General features: G+C 42.1%; 1 protein-coding gene across 1 annotated transcript in view; it reads right to left on the bottom strand.

The window, feature by feature from the left end:
• LOC113924605 (zinc finger protein 705A-like) overlaps nt 1–22,464 on the bottom strand; it is a 37,543-nt gene extending 15,079 nt beyond the window's left edge. The window contains exons 1-4 of the mRNA XM_027598588.2: nt 21,245–22,464; nt 20,617–20,655; nt 3,147–3,429; nt 2,795–2,865 (exon numbers count right to left, since the gene is read on the bottom strand). Of these exons, the coding sequence (XP_027454389.1) occupies nt 2,795–2,865; nt 3,147–3,259 (184 nt within the window). The 5' untranslated portion in view covers nt 3,260–3,429; nt 20,617–20,655; nt 21,245–22,464. The remainder of the gene's footprint in view (nt 1–2,794; nt 2,866–3,146; nt 3,430–20,616; nt 20,656–21,244) is intronic.
• Nucleotides 22,465–22,819: the final 355 nt, after the last annotated feature.

Genomic DNA, 22,819 nt, shown 5'->3' with positions numbered 1-22,819 from the left:
CCAGTAAGCTCTTTTCATATTTGGGACTTGTGTTACATTTCCCTCTGACAGTTCCTCCTTTTCAAAGGTCCTGGAGTTTGGAGTGTATAAAAATTCCCTTTCTGCTCTGGCATGGGACTGGAGTCCATCTTTTCTTTGTTTGAGATTAGGTAATGGCACTGTCTGGGTTTAAGATATTTTCCTCCTGCTGTTGAGAGAAATAACTTGTAACTAAGGACAGAAATAGCTGGATCATTCTTCCTTTGACCAGCCATCCAGGAACCTCTCTTTTCTGAATTTAAACTGACCACAGCGTTCACTTACGGTTAAAACAGAAGTCTGATTTGGACTACCATCCACCCATCCCCAAGCACCTTCATTATGTATTAGGGAAATTTCCAGTCACCAAGCTGTGGAACATAGAATATGTCCAAAAAAGCCTACATCCTCCACACCTGGTGACTGAGGATAAAATATCTTCTTACAGAAACGCGTAAGGGTTGAAGAGGCTGGACCACTTCAACTTTGGATATCTGCCTTGAGGCCTCTGCCTTGGCCGTATCCCAGAACGCCATCAAGACTGAATCACTGCTGGATGCACCTAACTCTAAAGAGGAATGATGCTAATACTGCAGCAAGAAAGTCATTCACAACCAGGGTTTTCCCTTGGGTCCTGACTGTGCAGAATAATGGAACTGCATTCACCATCACTGAGATCTTGAGCAGCACACAAGAGCTTTGTAGTTCAGCCCTTCTCAAGCAAACGGAGCCGCTGTGACGGGGCTGCTTTCAGAAGGGAGTGGGTTGATCGCCCAACTATAAAAAGCTGGGTCCACTCAAGAGGCCACCGAGTCAGAGGCAGAAGGAGCTACCCTAATTGGCTTCCTCAAAAGGGAAGCCGGAGGATCCCAGTGAGACTGCCCTTTCTCAGCTCCACCACTGTACTCCTACCCTGGGGCAACAAAGGAGAGTTACTAATTTTTTAAATACAGTCCCTTCAATGCCTCTGGTAGTTACGTTTGACTTGGCACGTACTGGCTCCCAAGAGTTGCTTATAAAATATTCAGGAGTTTTGTAAACTGGATGGTAAGCCCCTGTTAGCTTGAATTCTGCCACAGTATACAAGGAAATCAGCAATTGCTATAAATCAAGACTTTGTTTCAGAGAGTCAGTTACCTCCTGCACAAGTGCCAGAGGCCACTACCCTGTAGGATTCCCTTTCCAACAGATCCACAGAATGTGGTTTCTCGCCTCCATTAGCAATTTCCTCCCTAACCCAGAACTCCCAATCCAGCAGAGGTGTCCATTCCAAGGCTGTAAGCCTAAGGATTCTCTTGAACTTAGTTACATCTCCCAGCCCTGCTCTGTACAAAGTCTACGGATAACTCATAGATGGGCTAAGAAGCTATCTGCCAGTATTGATCCAAATTGATGACATACTGGGTGACAGGTATTCACTTATAGTCTTGCCATTTATTCAGAAGACCCTACAGGTTTGCCATTATCATCCTCACTTTTCCTTTTAGGAAACCAACTTATACAGGAGTCACGTGACCTGACAAAACCCAGAAAGCAATTGGTTGAACTACTGGCTCATATTTATCTGGCTCAAAAGCCTGTTCCCTGACCACAGTTTACGATGAGTTAGGTCTTCGCATGGTTCAAATGCCTGTGAAAAATAGGAACCCCAGAGGGATAACCATTGGGCAGGAAGGGAAAGGATAAAAAAGGATGCAGGGTGTGTAAGTGAGGGTGGTGAGAAGCGGAACTGAGTCATATTGTGTCTTCACTTCCACCCTTCGATGGATGGGTTCGGGCTGGGACTGAAGGGAACTAGAGAGTGGAGAACTTTCTGCAGAAGAGCCTTGGTACCCTCTCTCCTGACATGGGGCATGGACTTCCAGGAACCTGGGGGTTTGGGGTCTGGGCATTTTAGGCACACAAAGAAGATGCGAGGGGTAGAGGGGAAGTCTTCAGCTGTGGGAGGAGTATTTGGCTCCAACGGCTGCAGTAAATCCATCCTTTCTAGTTGAGACTATACTTGGTTTGTGAGACCATTCACTCTCGTTCTGAGTTTCTAAAGCTTCTGAAGATGCTACTACTACTGCCTGTAGAAATTCATCTGAGAAGGAGTTTTAGGTTCTGGAATCCATCAACTTCAGAGAGGGCCATCATGAGCCCCTTAGCTGACATTTAAGGAAATGTTTACCATTTCCAGGAAATGCAGAGCCTTCAGCTGGACAAGGTCACCACCTGTCACTGAAGGCAGGAACAGCGTCCAAGCCAAGGTTCTGTTGTTAAGAGTAGTGAAGAGTAGTCACTTTCCTCAAAGATCCAGGACTTTGAAATTTTAGAGTTGTGTAGTTCCAGATTTGTCAGGAATTGGGGGAGTTTTGGTGACTGGGAGTTTCCTCAAGTATGTAACATGCAACTACAGTTTAGTCAGATGGAGGCACTTCTTCCCAACTTCCTTAATTAGAGCTGGAATGATTTCAGAACCATTTATGCCTCAGCTCAGTAGCATCCCACACTCAGTGACAGGAACCCTGATCCCATGTGTCGCCAGAAGAGAAGCCTTACCTGCAACAGCCAAACATTCTGATGATCAAAGGACTAAAATCAGCTGCCTTCAAGTTGAATCAGAGTGGAATGATTAACGTTCAGGGCTCCTGAACAATGTCAAAGCTCCACTGAGCCACCATATATATATATATACCCTTTGAGAAGGCGAGGATGGGTTCTGTGTAAGAACTGCCATCCATATAAAGCAGATACCCTCAAGCACTTTCCCAAATAAGAGTCCATACATACATACCCTGTAAGGTGTCAGGTACATGTCTCCATAGTGCAGAATGCTCAACTAGCATCTTCCAAAGCTTACAAACTCTGCAGAGGAAGAAAACTGACATTCATCTCCAAAGCTGATGAGAGCCCACAGTTTTACCTCTGGCCCCTTGCTGTCCTCCTCCATGGCTACAAGGCCAGAAAGTGGGTGGATACCTGCTCCAACTGTGCCCTCAGCCCTTATTCCAGTATTTTTTCTTTTAGGGCACTTGGACTAGGCCGTATGGCTCTATACCCCTCTGACACCTGCCTCTTCCCTGAGCTTTGAGATACTTGCCCTTCAGAATAGTGAGAACACCCCTCCCCTGGACATTGGTCCATACCTGGAAATCTGAATCTCTTCTGTAATGCACAGAAATGAGAATGTCCTCAGCATCACAGAGCCAGGCAGTGCCAAGGTGATTACCAAGCTTTGCTCTCTGCCCACTGTATACATGTACTGTGATGAAGAAATCAAAATCTTTTGCCTTCTTGGGTGAGCTGCGGGGTCTGAGGAACTGGAGAGTTGTTTAAATGTCTGCAGAGGTGACAGCTGGATTCTGGGCACTGTATCCTCTTATTTCCCTGTGAGCCTCTCAGTGGAGAGGACAGAGCTTTGATTCAGATCTGAAAGAGAAACCATATATTAATACAGGGATCTGATAACTGGGGAAAGGTAGCCAATATCCAGGACACCATATTCTGTAAATATGGTTTACCAACTGAGTTATCCAGAACATATGGGAGAATCCAAGCAGAAGGAAAATCTAGGGAAACTAGTATCGCACCGGCCATGGGATTATGTTAGGTTTTGCCTTCGAGGCAAATTTAGATTGAAATGTAAAGTTATGTTTAACCTTTAGAATTTTTCTTCAAAGGAAATATAGGGATATCCAGGGAATCCCTACACATATAAAACAGGAAAGTCCTATGAATTAAGGAAGACTTTACCTAGGTATCACTGTGTTTTGTCCATGTTTCCAAGTGGTAGGCATCAAAGAAGGTCATGAGTGGATCAAAACTGTAAATAAAAAGCAGCTTCTCAGGAGCTGCTATTTCTTAGATTATGGAAAATGCCACCTAGGTCCCACAAACTTTCCAAATGTCCGGTGTTAAACAGCCATCATTTTGAGTCAGGAAGAGGTGCTGCTGTAGCATGACCCTGCATGTATTTCTCTGCAAACTACAAACATGAATTCATGGGGTTTAAGGTGAATTCAACTCAATGAAAATGCATGAAAAAAAAAAAATAGCACAGTAACTATTATAAAAAGGAAGAGGTAGGAGTGCAAACGTAACTGAGTATTAATATTCAAAGAATCCTTTGCCTTGGAGCAAAGCATTTAAAAATCATCCAATAATTTTAGTAATGGATAAACAACAAATCATTAAAAACCCTAAAGAGAGGACGTCAAAGCAGAATTATAAGGATGAAAGAGATTACAAAGGACGAAGGAAAAATGACTTGGCAAAGCTCCAAAACTTCCAAAAATAAAATAAAAGCCATTTAAAAGAGACCACATTGGGAGGTACAAGAAGGGAAAAGAGACACTGCTGAAAAGTCACTCATTAATGTTGCTGACAGGCTTAAAATGAGCAAAAGAGAAAAGGATTAAGTAAAAAACATTGAAAGCTGTGAAAAACAAGCCCTATAAAATTCATGTTACTGCTAAAGATTACAAAGGACATGATATGACAAAAAATAATTTCATGAATTCAGTAAAGAAGTACTAAAACGTACAAAAATAAATTTGTGAGTTTGTGGAAAACACAGTTTGGATAAACGTATATAAAGCAATACAAAGTAAGAGTGCCCCCCAAAGAGGCTGTAAATCAAAGATGAATGACTGGAGGATCGTTATAAATGCTCAAGTGAGATATGAGATGATATTCGGTGAATAAAATGTGATCATGAAGAACGCCTACAAAATCTTCAGGGGAACCAACTGTGACCGGTAATCTTAGAACCAAGTGAACTCTTCCTCAACTATCACAAGAGATGGATTTAGAGAAGATTTGCGTGTTAAGTGTAACACACAGATGAATCAGCAATAATTTAACTAGTGGCACAGAGCCTGTGCTGAGGACAAAAAAGGACTCACACTACAAGAAAGCAGTCCAAGCAAACATTTCAAAATGGGCTCTAGTGTGTGGTCAATAGAAACTGTCCCCTGAAAGAGAAATTAAATGTATATTTAATAACATAGCCATACAAGCAAACTTTAGAATGAATGGTTCCAAGCTATTTATTCACACGACACTGTATTGAACAACTTCCCATCCAAGCAGGAAGAGTGACTTTAGGATGGTGACTTTGGTGACTTCAGGATGGGTGACTACACAGCTTAGCCCCTCCCTCCAAATCCCTTAAAGAGTCCCTAGGAAGAAGCCCTTCCTCATCCTCAGTATCACCTTAATATTTTTAGAGCATTGCTAACCATTAAGGTTTCCCAGCCCTTTCCAGGCTATTTGGACACAGCTGCTTGGTTCTGGGGTGCAACATTTGTTTTCTCCATACCAAAACCATGTTCTCCAACAAATCTGCCAATACAAACGACTGGTATCTACACCTATTCCCCCTTCTTCCCTTCCCTTTCAGAACTGCAACCTGGAAAAATGATGTTATTAAGTAAGCTGCCTTGAATCCCAACACCAGTTATGGGCCAGGCTATTCCAGGTACTAAGGAGATAAAAGTTTACAAGTTAACATAACCAAAATCATCTTGCTTTCTTGCCTCTTACTTTCTAGCAACAACACTAATTGGAAAGCAAAGGCAATTAGATATGAAGGAAGTATAAAACCAAAGCAAATGTATCTTTCAAATTAATACTATAATAGGAAAACCTTTCAAATCCAACCTTTCATAATTTTTAACACACCCCCTCCCCCAGGAACAGTGTGGGTCCACGGCATGGGAGTACCTGAAATTTGGACTTTTCGAAACTCGGTCACACGCCTCAGATAAAAAGGCTCGGCCACGGGCAGTGTGAACGCAGCGATCAGATGGAAACCAAGGTCACAAATAGGCCAACTGATTTCTCTTCTGGGAGCGTTCGCTGAAGAGCTGGGGGGCTGAACTTTTAGCTCCCAGGCTAGAGAGCAGGAAGCAGCCATCTTCATCTGTCCCATCAGTGCTGAAAGCCTTCAGGGAGCAAAGGAGGGACACAAAATGGAGGCTGGAGTCTGGAGGCTGGTACAGCAGCCCTGCCCACACTGCATCCTGGAGAGGCATTTCCACTGAAACAAGACAGCCTGAGAATCAGTGCAGCAGGCCCCTCCCCCAGAAGATGGCACAGACAACTAGGTCCCACCAAGTTTATTGATTACCTAGAGTGCTGCAAAGCTTCAACTCTAGGGAAATAGAATTGAGCTTCCTTTCTACATTCTTTATTTTTTTATATTTTCCAAGTCCTTTTATTTTTTATTAGTCTTATTTATATATTTTAAATACATATAAATTTTTTGCATACTTTCATTTCTTTATTTTGGGTTCTAGATTCTTTTAACAAGCAGAACAAAACACACCCAGGATCTAGTTTTTTTTTCCTTGCTTTTTTGTTTTTGTTTTCCTATTTTTTCTTTTTCTTTGTTTTTTGCTTTGTGTTTTTTTTCTTCTTTTTTCTCTTTCTTCATTTTTTTCTGGATAAAATGACAATGACCCCAAAAGGAAGAACACGAGGTAGAACTCACAGCTAGGGATTTGATCAATATAGATATAAGTAAGATGTCTGAACTAGAATTTAAAACAATGATTATAAGGATACTAGCTGGGCTTGAGGAAAGCATAGAAGACAACAGAGACTCCCTTACTGCAGAGACAAGAGAACTAAAATCTGGTCGGGCCAAAATTAAAAATGCTATAACCGAGTTGCAAACACAAATGCAGGCCATAAAAATGAGGATGGATAAACCAGAGGAGCAATCAGTGATATAGAAGATATAATTATGGAAAATAATGAAGCTGAAAAGAAGAGGGAAAGAAAGGTAATGGACCATGAAGGCAGACTTAGGGAACTCAGTGACCTATTAAAATGTAGTAACATTTGTATCATAGTAGTCCTGGAAGATGAAGAGAAAGATAAAGGGGCAGAAGGCTTATCTGAACAAACTATAGCTGAAAACTTCCCTAATCTGGGGAAGAACACAGACATCAAAATCCAAGAAGCACAGAGAACTCCCATTAAATTCAAAACCCTCCATCACCAAAGCCTATCATAGTTAAATTCACAAAATACGCAGACAAGAAAAGAATCCTGAAATCAGCAAGAGAAAATAGGTCCTTAGCCTACAAGGGAAGACAGATCAGGTTCACAGCAGATCTGTCCAGAGAACTGGCAGGCCAGAATGGACTGGAAGGATATATTCAACATGCTGAACGGGAAAAATATTCATCCAAGAATTCCTTATTCAGCAAGGCTGTCATTCAGAATAGGAGGAGTGATAGTTTTCCAGACAGACAAAAACTAAGAGTCCGTGACCAGTAACCCAGCCCTGCAAGAAATTCTCTGGAGACAAAAAGACCGAAAACAACAAAGACTAGAAAGGAACACAGATTATCAACAGAAACACCAACTCTACAGGTCACACAATGGGTCTAAATTCATCTCTCTCAATAATCACTCTGAATGTAAATGGACTAACACTCTGAATGTAAATGGACTAAATGCATTAATCAAAAGACATAGGGTATCAGAATGGATTAAAAAAAAAAAACACTCATCTATATGCTGCCTACGAAAGACTCATTTTAGACCCAATGACACCACACCTGCAGACTGAAAGTGAGGGGGTGGAGAACCATTTCTCATGCTACTGGCCATCAAAAGAAAGCTGGCGTAGCAATCCTTCTATAACACAAATTGGATTTTAAACCAGAGACTGTAGTAAGGGATGAAGAGGGACGCTATATCATACTTAAAGGGTCTATCCAACAAGATCTAACAATTATAAATATATATGCTTCTAACTTGAGAGCAATTCTATAAACCAATTAATAATAAAATTAAAGAAACACGTTTGTAATAACATGTTAATCGTAGGGGACTTTTACAGCCCACTCACAGCAATGGACAGATGATCTAAGCAAAAGATCAAGGAAACAAGGAAACGAGGGCTTTGAATGACACACTGGACCAGATGGACTTCACAGATACAGAGCATTCCACCCTAAAGCAACATAATACACATTCTTCTTGAGTGCGCATGGAACATTCTCCAGAATAGATCACATACTGGGTCACAAATCAGGTATCAACCAGTACCAAAAGACTGGGATTATTCCCTGCGTATTTTCAGACTACAGTGCTTTGAAAGTTGAACTCAATCACAAGAGGAAATTTGGAAGGAAGTCAAATACTTGGAGGTTAAATAACATCCTACTAAAGAATGAATGGGTCAACCAGGAAATTAAGGAAGAATTAAAAAAAATTTCATGGAAACAATGAAAACACAACTGTTCAAAACCTTTGCAATGCAGCAAAGAGGGAAGGTACATAGCAATACAGACATTTCACAAGAAAGAAGGAAAGTCTCAGATACACAAGCTAACCTTATACCTAAAGGAGCTAGAGAAAGAACAGCAAATAAAACCTAAACCAAACCGGAGATGAGAATTAATAAACAGAACAGAAATCAATGAAACAGAAACCAAAAGAACAGCAGAACAGATAACAGAACTAGGAGCTGGTTCTCACAAGGAATTAATAAGATCAACAAACCCATAGCCAGACTTATCAAAAAGAAAAGAGAAACGACTCAAATTAATAAAATCATGAGTGAAAGAGGAGAAATCACAACAAACACCAATGAAATACAACTATAAGAACATATTATGAACAACTATATGCCAACAGATTAGGCAATCTGGAAGAAATGGATGCATTCCTAGAAACATATAAACTACCAAAAAGTGAAACAGGAAGACACAGAAAACCTGAACAGACCCATAACCAGCAAGGAAATTGAAGCAGTAATCAAAAATCTCCCGGGGGGAGGAGCAAGATGGGGTAGGAGTAGGAGACCTAAAGCTGGATAGGGATCAAACCATTCAGAACACCTACAAACTCAACAGGAGATCGAAGAGAAGAATAGCAATTCTATGAACAGAAGAGCGACTACTTTCTGGAAGGTAGTATGTGTGGAGAAGTGAATCCAAGGTGACATATGGGAAGACCACAGGGGGAGGGGGCCTCCGTGGGCCGCTACCGGCAAGTGATACAGCAACAGAGCACAAAATCGGAACTTTTAGAAGTCTGCTCCACTGAGGGACATTGCTCCAGTCGGGGGGTGGGGGGGGGTGGAAAACTCGCTGGGACAGTGTGGTCTCAGTACCCTTGGGGTCACAGAAAGACCAGGGGTGCCTGAGTGCAGCAGACCTCCCAGGTATCGGAGCGGGTAAGCCAGCAGCAAAGACAGAGCCGAGGAGTGGGCTCTCAGCTCAGGGTTGCCATAAACTGTGATCCACGGCACAGCTGGGCCACTGCTCTTTGAGCAGGGACCCAACAAGCGGCAGATCCGGGGAAACTCCCCTTCTTGCCCTGGGAGGAGTGGCGCAGGAGCCCGGTACAGGAATCTGCTGGGTCTGGAGACTCCAAACAGGGTCATGTGCCAGAGACAGAAATGCTTGGTCACGAGCCAGGTGAGCATGGAGTGCGGCTGAACATCAGGGAGACGGGAGTGATTGACTGCTTTTCTCTGAGGGCGCACTGAGGAGTGGGGCCCCGAGTTCTCAGCTCCTCCAGGACCAGAGATAGGGAGGCCGCCATTTTCACTCTCGTCCTCCAAAGCTGTACGGAAAGCTTGCAAGGAACGAAAGCTACTGGGAACAAACCCGAGCAGATTACTTAGCCTTGCCCCTGGCAAGGGCAGTGCAATTCCGCCTCGGGGAAAGATATTTGAGAATCTCTGCAACAGGCCCCTCCCCAGAAGATCAGCAAGAATATCCAGCCAAGACCAAGTTTATCGATCAATGCGAACGGCAAAACCCCAGAGCTAGGGGAATACAGCACAGAGAATTCATGACTTTTTCCCCATGGTTCTCTAGTCTTTCAAAGTTAATTTTTTTTTAATTTTCTTTTTTTTTTCTGTATTTTTAGTTGAATTTTTCTTCTTCCCTTTTTCAACCAACATCTTATCAATTCCTTTTTAAAAATCTTTTTCAATTTTCATTTTCAGTCATATTTTATCCTTTATATAAACTTATTTTTCATATATAAGTTTTTCTTTAAAACTTTGGGATACAGTTTCTTCTAACAGAACAAAATAACCCTAAATCTGGTGTATGATGTCCTAGTTTCCTGCCTGATCACATTCTCTTTTTGTTTTCATTCTTTTTTCAACCAACTTATCAACTCCTTTTTAAAAAACTTTTTTAATTTTCATCTTTACATCCATATTCCATCCCTTCATTGTATTTACCTTATTTATGTGTGTGTGTGTGTGTGTGTGTGTGTGTGTGTGTGTGTGTGTGTGTATACACACATTTTTCATTCTTTAAAATTTTGGGAGGCAATTTCCTCTAACAGACCAAAATACACCCAAAATCTAGTGTGTGGCTCTGTTCTATCAACAGCCTGATCATATGTGTGTGTGTATATATATTTTATATATATATATTTTATTTCCCTTTCTTTTCCCCCTGGTTTCGATCTCTTCTGATTTGTTTAGTCTATATTTTTCTGGGGTCATTGTTACCCTGTTAGCATTTTATTCTTTCATTCATCTATCCTCCTCTGGACAAAATGATAAAATGGACAAAACCACCTCAAAAAAAGAACAAGAGCTACTACCAACTGCCAGGGACGTAATCAATACACACATTAGTAAGATGTCGGAACTAGAGTTCAGAATGACGATTATAAAGATACTAGCTGGGCTTGAAAAAACCATAGAAGGTACTAAAGAATCCTTTTCTGGAGAAATAAAAGAAGTAAAATCTAACCAAGTCGAAATCAAAAAGGCTACTACGAGGTGCAATAAAAAATGGAGACTCTAACTGCTAGAATAAATGAGGCAGAAGAGAGAATTAGTGATATAGAAGACCAAATGATGGAGAATAAAGAAGCTGAGAAAAAGAGAGATAAACAACTACTGGATCGCGAGGGGAGAATTCGAGAGATAAGTGATACCATAAAGCGAAACAACATTAGAATAATTGGGATCCCAGAAGAAGAAAGAGAGAGAGGGGCAGAAGGTATACTGGAGCAAATTACAGCAGAGAACTTCCCTAATTTGGGGAAGGAAACAGGCATCAAAATCCAGGAGGCACAGAGAACCCCCCCTCAAAATCAATAAAAATAGGTCAACACCCCAAAATCTAAGATAAAACTCACAAGTTTCAGAGGCAAAGAGAAAATCCTGAGAGCAGCTCGGGACAAGAGGTCTGTAACCTACAACAGTGGAAACATTAGTTTGGCAACAGACCTATCCACAGAGACCTGGCAGGCCGGGAAGGACTGTCATGATATATTCACGGCACTAACGAGAAAAATATGCAGCCAAGAATACTGTATCCAGGTAGGCTGTCAGTGAAAATGGGAGAAACAGAAAGCTTCCAGGACAAACAAAAACTAAGAGAATTTGCAAACACAAAACCAGCCCTACAAGAAATATTGAAAGGGGTCCTCTAAGCAAAGAAAGAGCCTACAAGTAACATAGACCAGAAAGGAAAAGAAACAGTATACAGTACAGTCACCTTACAGGGAACACAATGGCACTAAATTCATATCTTTCAATAGTTACCCTGAATGTAAATGGGCTCAATGCCCCAATCAAAAGACACAGGGTATCAGACTGGATAAAAAAACAAGACCCACTGATATGCTATCTGCAAGAGACTCATTTTAGATGCAAAGACACCTCCAGATTGAAAGTGAGGGGGTAGAAAAACATTTACCATGCTAATGGACGTCAAAAGAAAGCTGGAGTGGCAATCCTCGTATCAGACAAATTAGATTTTAAAGCAAAGACTGTAATAAGAGATGAAGAAGGACACTATATCCTACTTTAAAGGGTCTATCCAACAAGAAGATCTTAACAATCATGTAAATATCTATGCCCCTAACATGGGAGCAGCCACTTATATAAGCCAATTAATAACAAAATCAAAGAAACACATCAACAACAGTACAAAATAGTAGGGGATTTTAATACCCCCCTCATTCAAATGGACAGATCATCTAAGCAAAAGATCAACAAGGAAATAAAGACTTTAAATGACACATTGGACCAGATGGACTTCACAGATATATTCAGAACATTCCAGCCCAAAGCAACAGAATACACATCCTTCTGTAGTGTACATGGAACATTCGCCAAAATAGATCACATCCTAGGTCACAAATCAGGTCTCAACCGGTACCAAAAGATTGGGATCATTCCCTGCATATTTTCAGACCACAGTGGTTTGAAACTAGAACTCAATCATAAGAGGAAAGTTGGAAAGAACTCAAATACATGGAGGCTAAAGAGCATCCTACTAAAGAATGAATGGGTCAACCAGGAAATTAAAGAAGAATTTAAAGAATTCATGGAAACCAATGAAAATGAAAACACAACTGTTCAAAATCTATGGGATACAGCAAAGGCGGTCTTAAAAAGAAAGCAGAGAGCAATAAAAGCCTTTCTCAAGAAACAAGGCAGATCTCAAATACACAACCTAACCCTACACCTAAAGGAGCTGGAGAAAGAATAGGAAATAAAGCCTACACCCAGCAGAAGAGACATAATAAAGATCAGAGCAGAAATCAATGAAATAGAAATCAAAAGAACAGTAGAACAGATCAACAAAACTAGGAGCTGGTTCCTTGAAAGAATTAGTAAGATTGATTAACCCTGGCCAGACTTATCAAAAAGAAAAAAGACCTAAATAAAATCATTAATGAAAGAGGAGAGATCACAACCAACACCAAAGAAATACAAACAATTATAAGAACATATTTCGAGCAACTATATGCCAACAAATTAGATAATCTGGAAGAAATGGATGCATTCCTAGAGAAATAGAAACTACCAAAAAGTGAACCAGGAAGAAATAGATAACCTGAACAGACCCATAACCACTAAGGAAATTGAAGCAGTAATCAAAAATCTCCCAAGAAACAAGAGCCCAGGGCCAGATGGCTTCCCAGGGGAATTCTACCGAACATTTAAAGAAGAATTAATGCCTATTCTTCTGAAACTGTTCCAAAAAATAGAAATGGAAGGAAAACTTCCAAACTCATTTTATGAGGTGAGCATTACCTTGATCCCCAAACCAGCCAAAACCCCATCACAAAGGAGAATTGCAGACCAATATCCCTGATGAACATGGATGCAAAAATTGTCACCAAAATACTAGCCAATAGGTTCCAACAGTACATTAAAAGAACTATTCACCACGACCAAGTGGGATTTATTCCTGGGCTGCAAGGTTGGTTCAACATCTGCAAATGAATCAATGTGATACAATACATTAATAAAAGAACAAGAACCATATGATCCTCTCAATAGATGCAGAAAAAGCATTTGACAAAGTACAGCATCCTTTCTTGATTAAAGCTCTTCACAGTGTAGGGATAGAGGGCACATACTTCAATATCATAAAAGCCATCTATGAAAAACCCACCGCAAACATCCTACTCAATGGGGAAAAACTGAGAGCTTTTCCCCCAAGGTCAGGAACATGGCAGGGATGTCCACTATCACCACTGCTATTCAACATAGTACTAGAAGGCCTAGCCTGAGCAATCAGACAACAAAAAGAACTAAAAGGCATCCAAATCGGCAAAGAAGTCAAACTCTCACTCTTTGCAGATGATATGATACTTTATGTGGAAAACCCAAAAGACTCCACCCCAAAACTGCTAGAACTCATATAGGAATTCAGTAAAGTGGCAGGATATAAAATCAATGCACAGAAATCAGTTGCATTTCTATATACCAACAAGACAGAAGAAAGAGCAATTAAGGAGTTGATCCCATTTACAACTGCACCCAAAGCCATAAGATACCTAGGAATGAATAAATCCTAACCGAAGAGGCAAAGAATCTGTACTTTAAAAACTACAGAATACTCATGAGAGAAACTGAGGAAGACACAAAGAAATGGGAAAACGTTTCATGCTCATGGATTGGGAGAACAAATATTGTGAAAATGTCTATGCTACCGAGAGCAATCTACACATTTTAATGCAATTCTCATCAAAATATCAACTTCTTTCAAGAAATGGAACAAATAATCCTAAAATTTGTATGGAACCAGAAGAGACCCCAAATAGACAGAGGAATGTTGAAAAGGAAAAGCAAAGCTGTTGGCATCACAATTCTGGACTTCAAGCTCTATTACAAAGCTGTCATCATCAAGACAGTATGGTACTGGCACAAAAACAGAGAGATCAATGGAACAGAATCGAGAGCCCAGAAATGGACCCTCACCTCTATGGTCAACTCATCTTCGACAAAGCAGGGAAGAATGTCCAATGGAAAAAAGACAGTCTCTTAAACAAATGGTGTTGGGAAAACTGGACAGCCACCTGCAGAAGAATGAAACTGGACCATTTCCTTAGAGCACACACAAAAACAGACTCAAAATGGATAAAAGACCTCAATGTGAGACAGGAATCTGTCAAATTCCTTGAGGAGAACACAGGCAGCAACCTCTTCGACCTCAGCCACAGCAACTTCTTCCTAGACACATCACCAAAGGCAAGGAAGCAAGGGCAAAAATGAACTATTGGGACTTCATCAAGATAAAAAGCTTTTGCAGAGCAAACAGTCCACAAAACCAAAAGACAACCGACAGAATGGGAGAAGATATTTGCAAATGACATATCAGATAAAGGGCTAGTATCCAAAATCTGTAAAGAACTTACCAAACTCAACACCTAAAGAACAACTAATCTAATCAAGAAATGGGCAGAAGACATGAACAGACATTTCTGCAAAGACATCCAAATGGCCAACAGACACATGAAAAAGTGCTCAACACCCTCAGCATCAGGGAAATACAAATCAAAACGTCAATAAGATACCACCTCACACCAGTCAGAATGGTTAAAATTAACAAGTCAAGAAATGAGAGATGTTGGCGAGTATGCAGAGAAAGGGGAACCCTCCTACACTGTTGGTGGGAAGCAAGCTGGTGCAGCCCTCTGGAAAACAGTATGGAAGTTCCTGAAAAAGTTGAAAATAGAGCTACCCTACAACCCAGCAATTGCACTACTGGGTATTTACCCCAAAGATACAAATGTAGTGATCCGAAGGGGCACGTGCACCCCGATGTTTATAGCAGCAATGTCCACAATAGCCAAACTGTGGAAAGAGCCAAGATGTCCATCGACAGATGAATGGATAAGGAAGATACGGTATATATATACAACACAATATTAGTGATCAAAAAAATGAAATCTTGCCATTTGAAACAACGTGGATGGAACTAGAGGGCATTATGCTAAGCGAAATAAGTCAATCAGAGAAAGACAATTATCATATGATCTCACTGATATCAGGATTTGAGAAACAAGACAGAGGCTCATAGGGGAAGGGAGGGAAAAATGAACCAAGACGAAACCAGAGAGGGAGACAAACCATAAGAGACTCAATGTCAGGAAACAATCTGAGGGTTGCTGGAGGGGAGGAGGGTGGGAGGGATGGGGTGGCTGGGTGATGGACACTGGGGAGGGTATGTGCTATGGTGAGCGCTGTGAATTGTGTAAGACTGATGAATCACAGACCTGTATCCCTGAAACAAATAATACATTATATGTTAATAATAAAAAAAAAAAATCTCCCAGAGAGTGTCCAGGGCCAGATGTCTTCCCAGGGGAATTCTACCAAAACATTTAAGAAGAACTAATACCTAGTCTTCTGAAGCTGTTTCAACAAACAGAAATGGAAGGAAAACTTCAAAACTCGTTCTATAAGGCCAGCATTACCTTGATCCCAAAACCAAAGACCCCACCAAAAAGGAGAATTACAGACCAGTATCTCTGATGAACATGGATGCCAAAATTCTCATCAAGATATTAACCAGTAGGATCCAACAGTACATTAAAAGGATTACTCACCACGACCAAGTGGGATTTTTTCCCAGTCTGCAAGAGTGGTTCGACATCTGCAAATCAATGTGATATACTATGTTGATAAAAGAAAGGACAAGAACCATATGATCCTCTCAATAGACGCAAAAAAAGCATCTGACAACGTACATCATCCTTTCTTGATTAAAACTTTCCACAGTGTAGGAATAGAAGGAACATACCTCAATATCATAAAAGCCATATATGAAAAGCCCACAGTGACTATCATTCTCAATGTGGAAAAACTGAGAGCTTTTCTCCTAAGGTCAGGAACACCACTTTCCCCACTGTTGTTTAACATAGTGCTAGAAGTCCTAGCCTTAGCAATCAGACAACAAAAAGAAATAAAAGCCACTCAAATTGGCGAAGAAGTCAAACTCTCTCTTCGCAGATGACATGATACTTTATGTGGAAAACCCAAAAGACTCCACCCCCAAAAATGCTAAAAGTCATACAGGAATTCAGCAATTTGGCAGGATATAAAATTAATGCAGAGAAATCAGTTGCACTTCTATATACTAACAATGAGACAGAAAAAACAAAAATTAAGAATTGATCCCATTTACAATGGCATCAAAACCATAAGATAACTAGGAATAAACTTAACCAAAGAGGTAAAGGATCGGTATTCTAGAAACTACAGAACATTTATGAAAGAAATTGAGGAAGACACCAAGAAATGGAAAAACACTCCAGGCTCATGGACTGGAAGAATAAATACTGTTAAAATATCTCTGCTACCCAGAGCAATCTACACATTCAGTACAATCTCTATCAAAATACCATCTACATTTCTCAGAGAGCTGGAACAAACAATCCTAAAATTTGTATGGAACGAGAAAAGGCCCTGAATAGCCAGAGGAATGTTGAAAAAGAAAACCAAAGTTGATGACATCAAAATGCCTGACTTCAAGCTATATTACAAGGCTGTAATCATCAAGACAGCATGGTACTGGCACAAAGCAGACAAAGAGATCAATGGGACAGAGTAGAGACCCCAGAGATGGACACTCAACCCTATGGTCAATTAATCTTCAACAAAGCAGAAAACAATACCCAATGGAAAAAAGACAGTCTCTTTAAGAAATGGTGTTGCGAAAGTTGGACAGCTACATGTAGAAGAATGAAACTGGACCATTTTCTTACCCCATACACAAACATAAACTCAAAGTGGATGAAAGACTTAATGGTGAGACAGGCATCATCAAAATCCTAGAGGAGAACACAGGCCGAAACCTCCTCAACCTTGGCCACAGCAACTTCTTGCTAGACACATCTCCAAAGGCAAGGGAAACAAAAGCAAAAATGAACTATTGGGACTTCATCAAGATAAAAAGCTTCTGCAGAGCAAAGGAAACAACCAACAAAACTAAAAGGGAGCCTATGAATGGGAGAACGTATTTGCAAAAAACATATCGAATAAAGGATTAATAACCAAAATCTACAAAGACCTTATCAAACTTAACACCCAAAAAACAAATAACCAAGTTAAGAAATGGGCAGAAGACATGAATAGACACCTTTTCCAAAGAAGACATCCAGATGGCCAACAGACACATGAAGATGCTCAACGTCACTCATCCTCAGGGAAATACAAACCAAAACCACAATGAGATACCACCTCACACCTGTTCAGAATAGCTAAAATTAGCACCACAAGAAACAACAGGTGTTGGCAAGGATGTGGCCAAAGGGGAACCCTCTTAACACTGTTGGTGGGAATGCCAACTGGTACAGCCACTCTGGAGAACAGTATGGAGGCTCCTCAAGAAGTTTAAAATAGAACTACCCCACCATCCAGCAATTGCAGTACTAGGTATTTCCCCCAAGGATACTAATGTACGGATTCAAAGGGGGACATGCACCCCGATATTTATCAACAATAGCCAAACTATGGAGAGAGCCCAAATGTCCATCAACTGATGAGTGGATAAAGATGTGGTGTGTATATATGCAATGGAATACTACTCAGCCATCAAAAAAAAAAAATGAAATCTTGCCACTTGCAACAAGGTGGATGGAAGTAGAGTGTATTATGCTAAGTGAAATAAGTCAGAGAAAGACAAATCCTGTATTATCTCACTCATATGTGGAATTTAAGAACGAAAAGAGATGAACATATGGGAAGGGGGAAAGGAAAAAAGGACGGAGGGAAACAAGCCAAGAGACTCAACAACAGAGAACAAACTGAGGGCTTCTGGAGTCAGGTGGGTGGGAGACTGGCTAAATGGGTGATGGCTATTAAGGAAGGCACTTGTTATGATGAGCACTGGATGTTGTAAGTAAGTGATGAATCACTGAATTGTACTCCAGAAACTAATATTGCATAGTGTTAACTACCTAAAATTTAAATTTAGAAAAGAATTTACTAATTAATTAAAATCGGAAGCCAACCTTATACTTTATATTTTGGCTAACAGGAAAGAAAATGTTAACACACAACACAGTGTAGTAAATAGTTTCATCAGTATCTCATTTACAACTGAATTATACATTTAAGTGGCATTTCTACTGCTGCAGAGATAAAATCTTCTGGCTTAAAAAAAAAAAAAATCTTCTAGCTCCCACAATGAAATAATTCCAGTAAGGAGCACAATAAATAGTCCACTGTATCTCCTGTCATTTTAGTCACTTCTCAAAAAAAACCTGGCAGTCCTATTAGGTCTTGCATGTCATTTCCAACTCCCATGTGAAAATAAATGCTATTTCAAACCTTTGCTTTGACAGATGAATTTCCATAGACTTGTCTTTCCTCTTTCATTCATCGGATAGTTGGTAACTTATTTCACAAATGAGGTAGGTAATTTTGGAGGTAGATGCTTTCAACCACTGACGTATTCCTGCACTCGCATCTCCTGTTTATGCCATCTTCCCGTTAACAGGTGAGGAATTACTTTTACTCTCAGTTAGGTTGTTTATCTCTAACTCTGTGTTTGAGTCCTGTTATTTCCTGCCGTATCATGAATTTTACGTTATTACTTGTAATAACTTGACTCCCTCTCTATTTGATCGATCCTCTTAGCACTTAAATGTTAGGATACCTTCCAATCTGAAATTTGAATTAAAAAAGGAAGTGTTTCTGGGCTGCTGTTATGTCTAGCTGTTGCCTTCTTGTCTCCTTTAATCCACGGGAAAGGTGGGGCCCATTCATCAGCATTTGTCTTCATCTCACACTATCTCATCCCACTCGTCTTTTTTTTTGGGGGGGGGCCATTAGTTCATGGGCATCATTCTTGCTGACATTAATTCATGGATGAGCCTCCTGAATGTTGAAAGTCCTGTACTGACAGGTCTATGCTGATAGGTGAGACTCAGTGAGGATGTCCTAGGACTGTTTGACCCTCCAGAAAAAATGTCAAAACCATGGTATAAGGCCGCAGTTATTATCTTGAAAAAAATGTGTAATCTTTAGGGGCACCTGCGGGGGTAACTCAGTTAAACATCTGACTCCTGATTTCGGCTCAGGTCATGAGATTGAGCCCCACATCAGACTCTGCACTCAGAGTGAAGTCTGCTTGAGATTCTCTCTCTCCCTCTGCTGCCCCCTCCAACTGGAGTGGGCGCGTGCTCTCTCAAATAAATAGATCTTTTTTTAAAAGAAGAAAAAAATGTTTAAATTTTATACTTATTAAAGAAGTTTTGAAAATGAATGAACCAATTGTTCAACTTTACAAACTGAGAAAGTAAAAGGAAGCAAGAGTTTAACTGACGTTTCAAGTTTTACAAATAAGATAATTAGTAAAAGTTAAAAGAAAGATTAAATAAAAGATTAAAGAATGAAACAAGGAAACACTAAATTCAAAAGGACACATGAAGAGCTTCTTTCTCAGGCAAGACCAATCTTGAGAGTCACTTCTGAGTGTGGAGATGACTTGTAGGGCTTCCAGTCCACAGAACACTTGGCTGTACTGCAGCCACAAACAAGAAGGAATTCGCTATGTGGCAAAGACAGTCCCCACTGTTCGCTGAAACACTGGTGAATTCAGGAGCATTAAACTCCTGTATGAAGATCAACAGATGGATTTTTCTGCCTGTTTCTTCAGAACACATTCCTATGCTAGTGCAGCCCACGCAGTGTGGCAGCAGTGAGTACATGCGCTGGACCTATGCTCCCTTGAAAACACAGATCCCACAGTCTCTGCTAGTAGCTGCTGAGCACAGGGTCAGAGCAGACACTTCCGTTTCTCCTGCGCCAGAGCGTCTCAGTCTCTCTCCCATTCCTGGGTCCCGAAGCCCCCCACACCACTCTTACCGCCTCTCCAGACTCCCTTCACACAGCGCGCTTCTGCCTCCCTCCTCCTCGGAGAGATGCTTCTGGGCTACGCTTGGTTTAAAAAGTCTGGACTTTTTTCAAGCTATCTTGCGACCCCCTGAGGAACAGCACTGTCCTCACAGGAACGACATGGCCTGGATGGGATAGTGTGGCAGGTTCTGCCCGTTACGCCCCTACCCCAGAGGTTTCAGATCATATATCTCAATTCCTGAGCACGAGCCGCTTCTCTGTCATGGTTTTACTCACAATCTCTAATATTTAATTCCTCCTTTCCAGAACATCCTATTAAACTATCAAAAAATATGAAATCGAGAAGACCTAATTAGTAGCACTGGAAAACACTGAAAGAAGGTCAGCGATGGAGAGAGCTGAGTAATTTATTCCGTTATGAACAGACGGGCGCTCTTTCAACAAAGCTCCACAACAATCCAGCATGTCCTTGATCGTTTCCAGAGACAGGGCAAAGAGAACATAAACGTACTCACCTGGGAAACAGTTCACAGCCCACTGCGGTAAAAGGTCACCTGAGGGGAGAAAGAAGATGTGGAGTATTAGCCGAACTGGTTAAACTAAACTTTGGCTGTTAATACAGAAAGTTAAGCCCATCGGACCCACTTCCCTATCCTCAATTCTACCCCCGCTTTTTCTCGCCCCTCTCTTTGGCTCTGTTTCCCTGGTTCTCCCCTGGTCTCCCTCTTTCCCCTGATCCTTCTGCCCCAACTCCACATTCACAGGAAGAGAATGAAGATGCCCCTGCCCAGGGAAAGCACACTTCCTGGTGGCACAGCCAGTGGGAAAGGATGGGACAGAACAAGGGGTGTCAGAGGACCGGGGCGGTGAGCGCCTCAGCACGGGGCTTCCCCGGGGAGGTGACTGTGGAGGGGCCCGAGGAGCAACCAGGCCGACCCCGAGCGACGGGTGGAGGAGGACTCAGGACTGCGTCTACAGGATTCGGCGCCAAGCGAAGCGTCCTGGTGCCGCCCTCCCGGGGCCGCGAAGGGCGAGAACCCACCTCGCGAGTGGGGACTTGGCACGCGCGGGGTGCGGAGGGGAGACGGTGGAAAGAACAGAAGTAGAAGAGTTGGGGCGGAGACTGCTCGGGAGCCAGCCTACCGGAAACAGACGCGGATCCAGACCAGCAGCACAGCGTCTAGCGACCGGGCGGGGCTCCCCGCGGGCACGGCTGGCGGAGGTGGGGGCTGTAAGGTTCGCGAGGCCCGGGACTCCGGGCGTGAAAGACGCAACGCTGAGGGCAGCGACGTGCGAGGCACAACTGGAACTGCTGAAACTCACGCCAGCGCAGACGCCCTTCCATCCGGGAAATCTGCTTCCGGGTGGGCCGGAAACGGCGAGCGCGGGTGGGGCGGGGCCTGGAGGGAGGGGCTTGTGCGAGGCGGGCGCGTGCCTCCGCCCCACCTCCAGGACGTTTCGAGTCTGCGCGTACTTCCGCCCACAGGGCCTGGGGGATGTGCAAGGCTGTTCTGTGGGCGGGCTGCCCTACTCTGGTTCAAGTTAATGATTCGGGTACTCTGAGCTAACAGCTTAGCGTTGGCGCCGGCGATGTGGAGTGCGGAGCTACTTCCTTCTCAACAGTTTGAGAACGGCTTAAATAAAAAACCCTTTGTGCGTGCCTGTGGGTCCGCGGGCTCGGAGGGGCGGCCCGGGTGCGGAGACGTCTGTGCGCAGATGCCGGCGGTGTGCGGGGCAGGGACGTCTGCAGCTCCACCTGTTAAATGTCTGTTTCTTTTTCGGTGGGACGAGTGTGAACGCCGAACTCACCTGTGCGAAACCACAGAAGGTAGCTTCCGTTTACCTTCCCTGCTCGCGGGGCGGCGGAAGGACTTCGCGGGCCCAGCATCGGGCAGTGACGGGGCACGGCCGAGGCCTTGGTGTGATTGCGCACATCTGGAGAATATGTATAAATTCAAATACCTTTGAGCCAAATGTGCATGACATCAGCAAATCGCCTGATTTACTACATTTCACATTTTTTTATCTTTACTCCGGAGTTACCCGAAAGAACATTTTTAATTTTGGAAAAGTCAGATGTTTTAATCTGCGTTTTTTCTATCTCTAAATGTTTTGTGTCAAGTGTGGACAGTATTAGTTTTTCATTATTTCCATATACACCTGATTGAAATGTCTGGTCTCTGATGAGAACAGTAAAAAGCACAGTAAAACTGGATTTTCAGATTTCAGTTGCCTCATTTATACCCTTAAATATTAATTGTGAAATAGGTAAGTGAAAATCTCCTTTTCTGTCTCCTTCATAAATTCTGAAGTTCATGCTAGAGGGAATTTGGCAAAACTAAATCCCAACTACTCTTGCTGCAGAAATTTCTCAAAGATGATTCCCAAAGAAGAACTCTTCTGGTTTTCCCAAAACCTACACAAATTTCTCCAACTTTTACATTTTTTAAAAAATATTAAATATCTGGACTCATAGATTTAAGTTCTGGAAGGATAATGTTCTCTTAGGCAGGGGAACAGTAAACACTGGGGATCCTATGGAGGGGGTCGGGGGGAGCCCTGCCCACAGTGCCTCCGGGGCGGAGATCACGTCACCTGAGCTCACCTGACTCATCTCAGATCTGTGCGGAACTGGACACAGGCTAAGGAGGGCTGTATATGATTTGGGGTCAAGGAATCCAGCTACCTGAACCTCTCCCCCATTCAGTCTCCATCCCC

Source organism: Zalophus californianus, chromosome 2, assembly GCF_009762305.2.
Source record: "Zalophus californianus isolate mZalCal1 chromosome 2, mZalCal1.pri.v2, whole genome shotgun sequence".
NCBI classification, from domain to species: Eukaryota; Metazoa; Chordata; class Mammalia; order Carnivora; family Otariidae; genus Zalophus; species Zalophus californianus.
The sequence above is the reverse complement of the archived record's forward strand: the minus strand, read 5'-3'. Positions and strand labels throughout refer to the sequence as shown.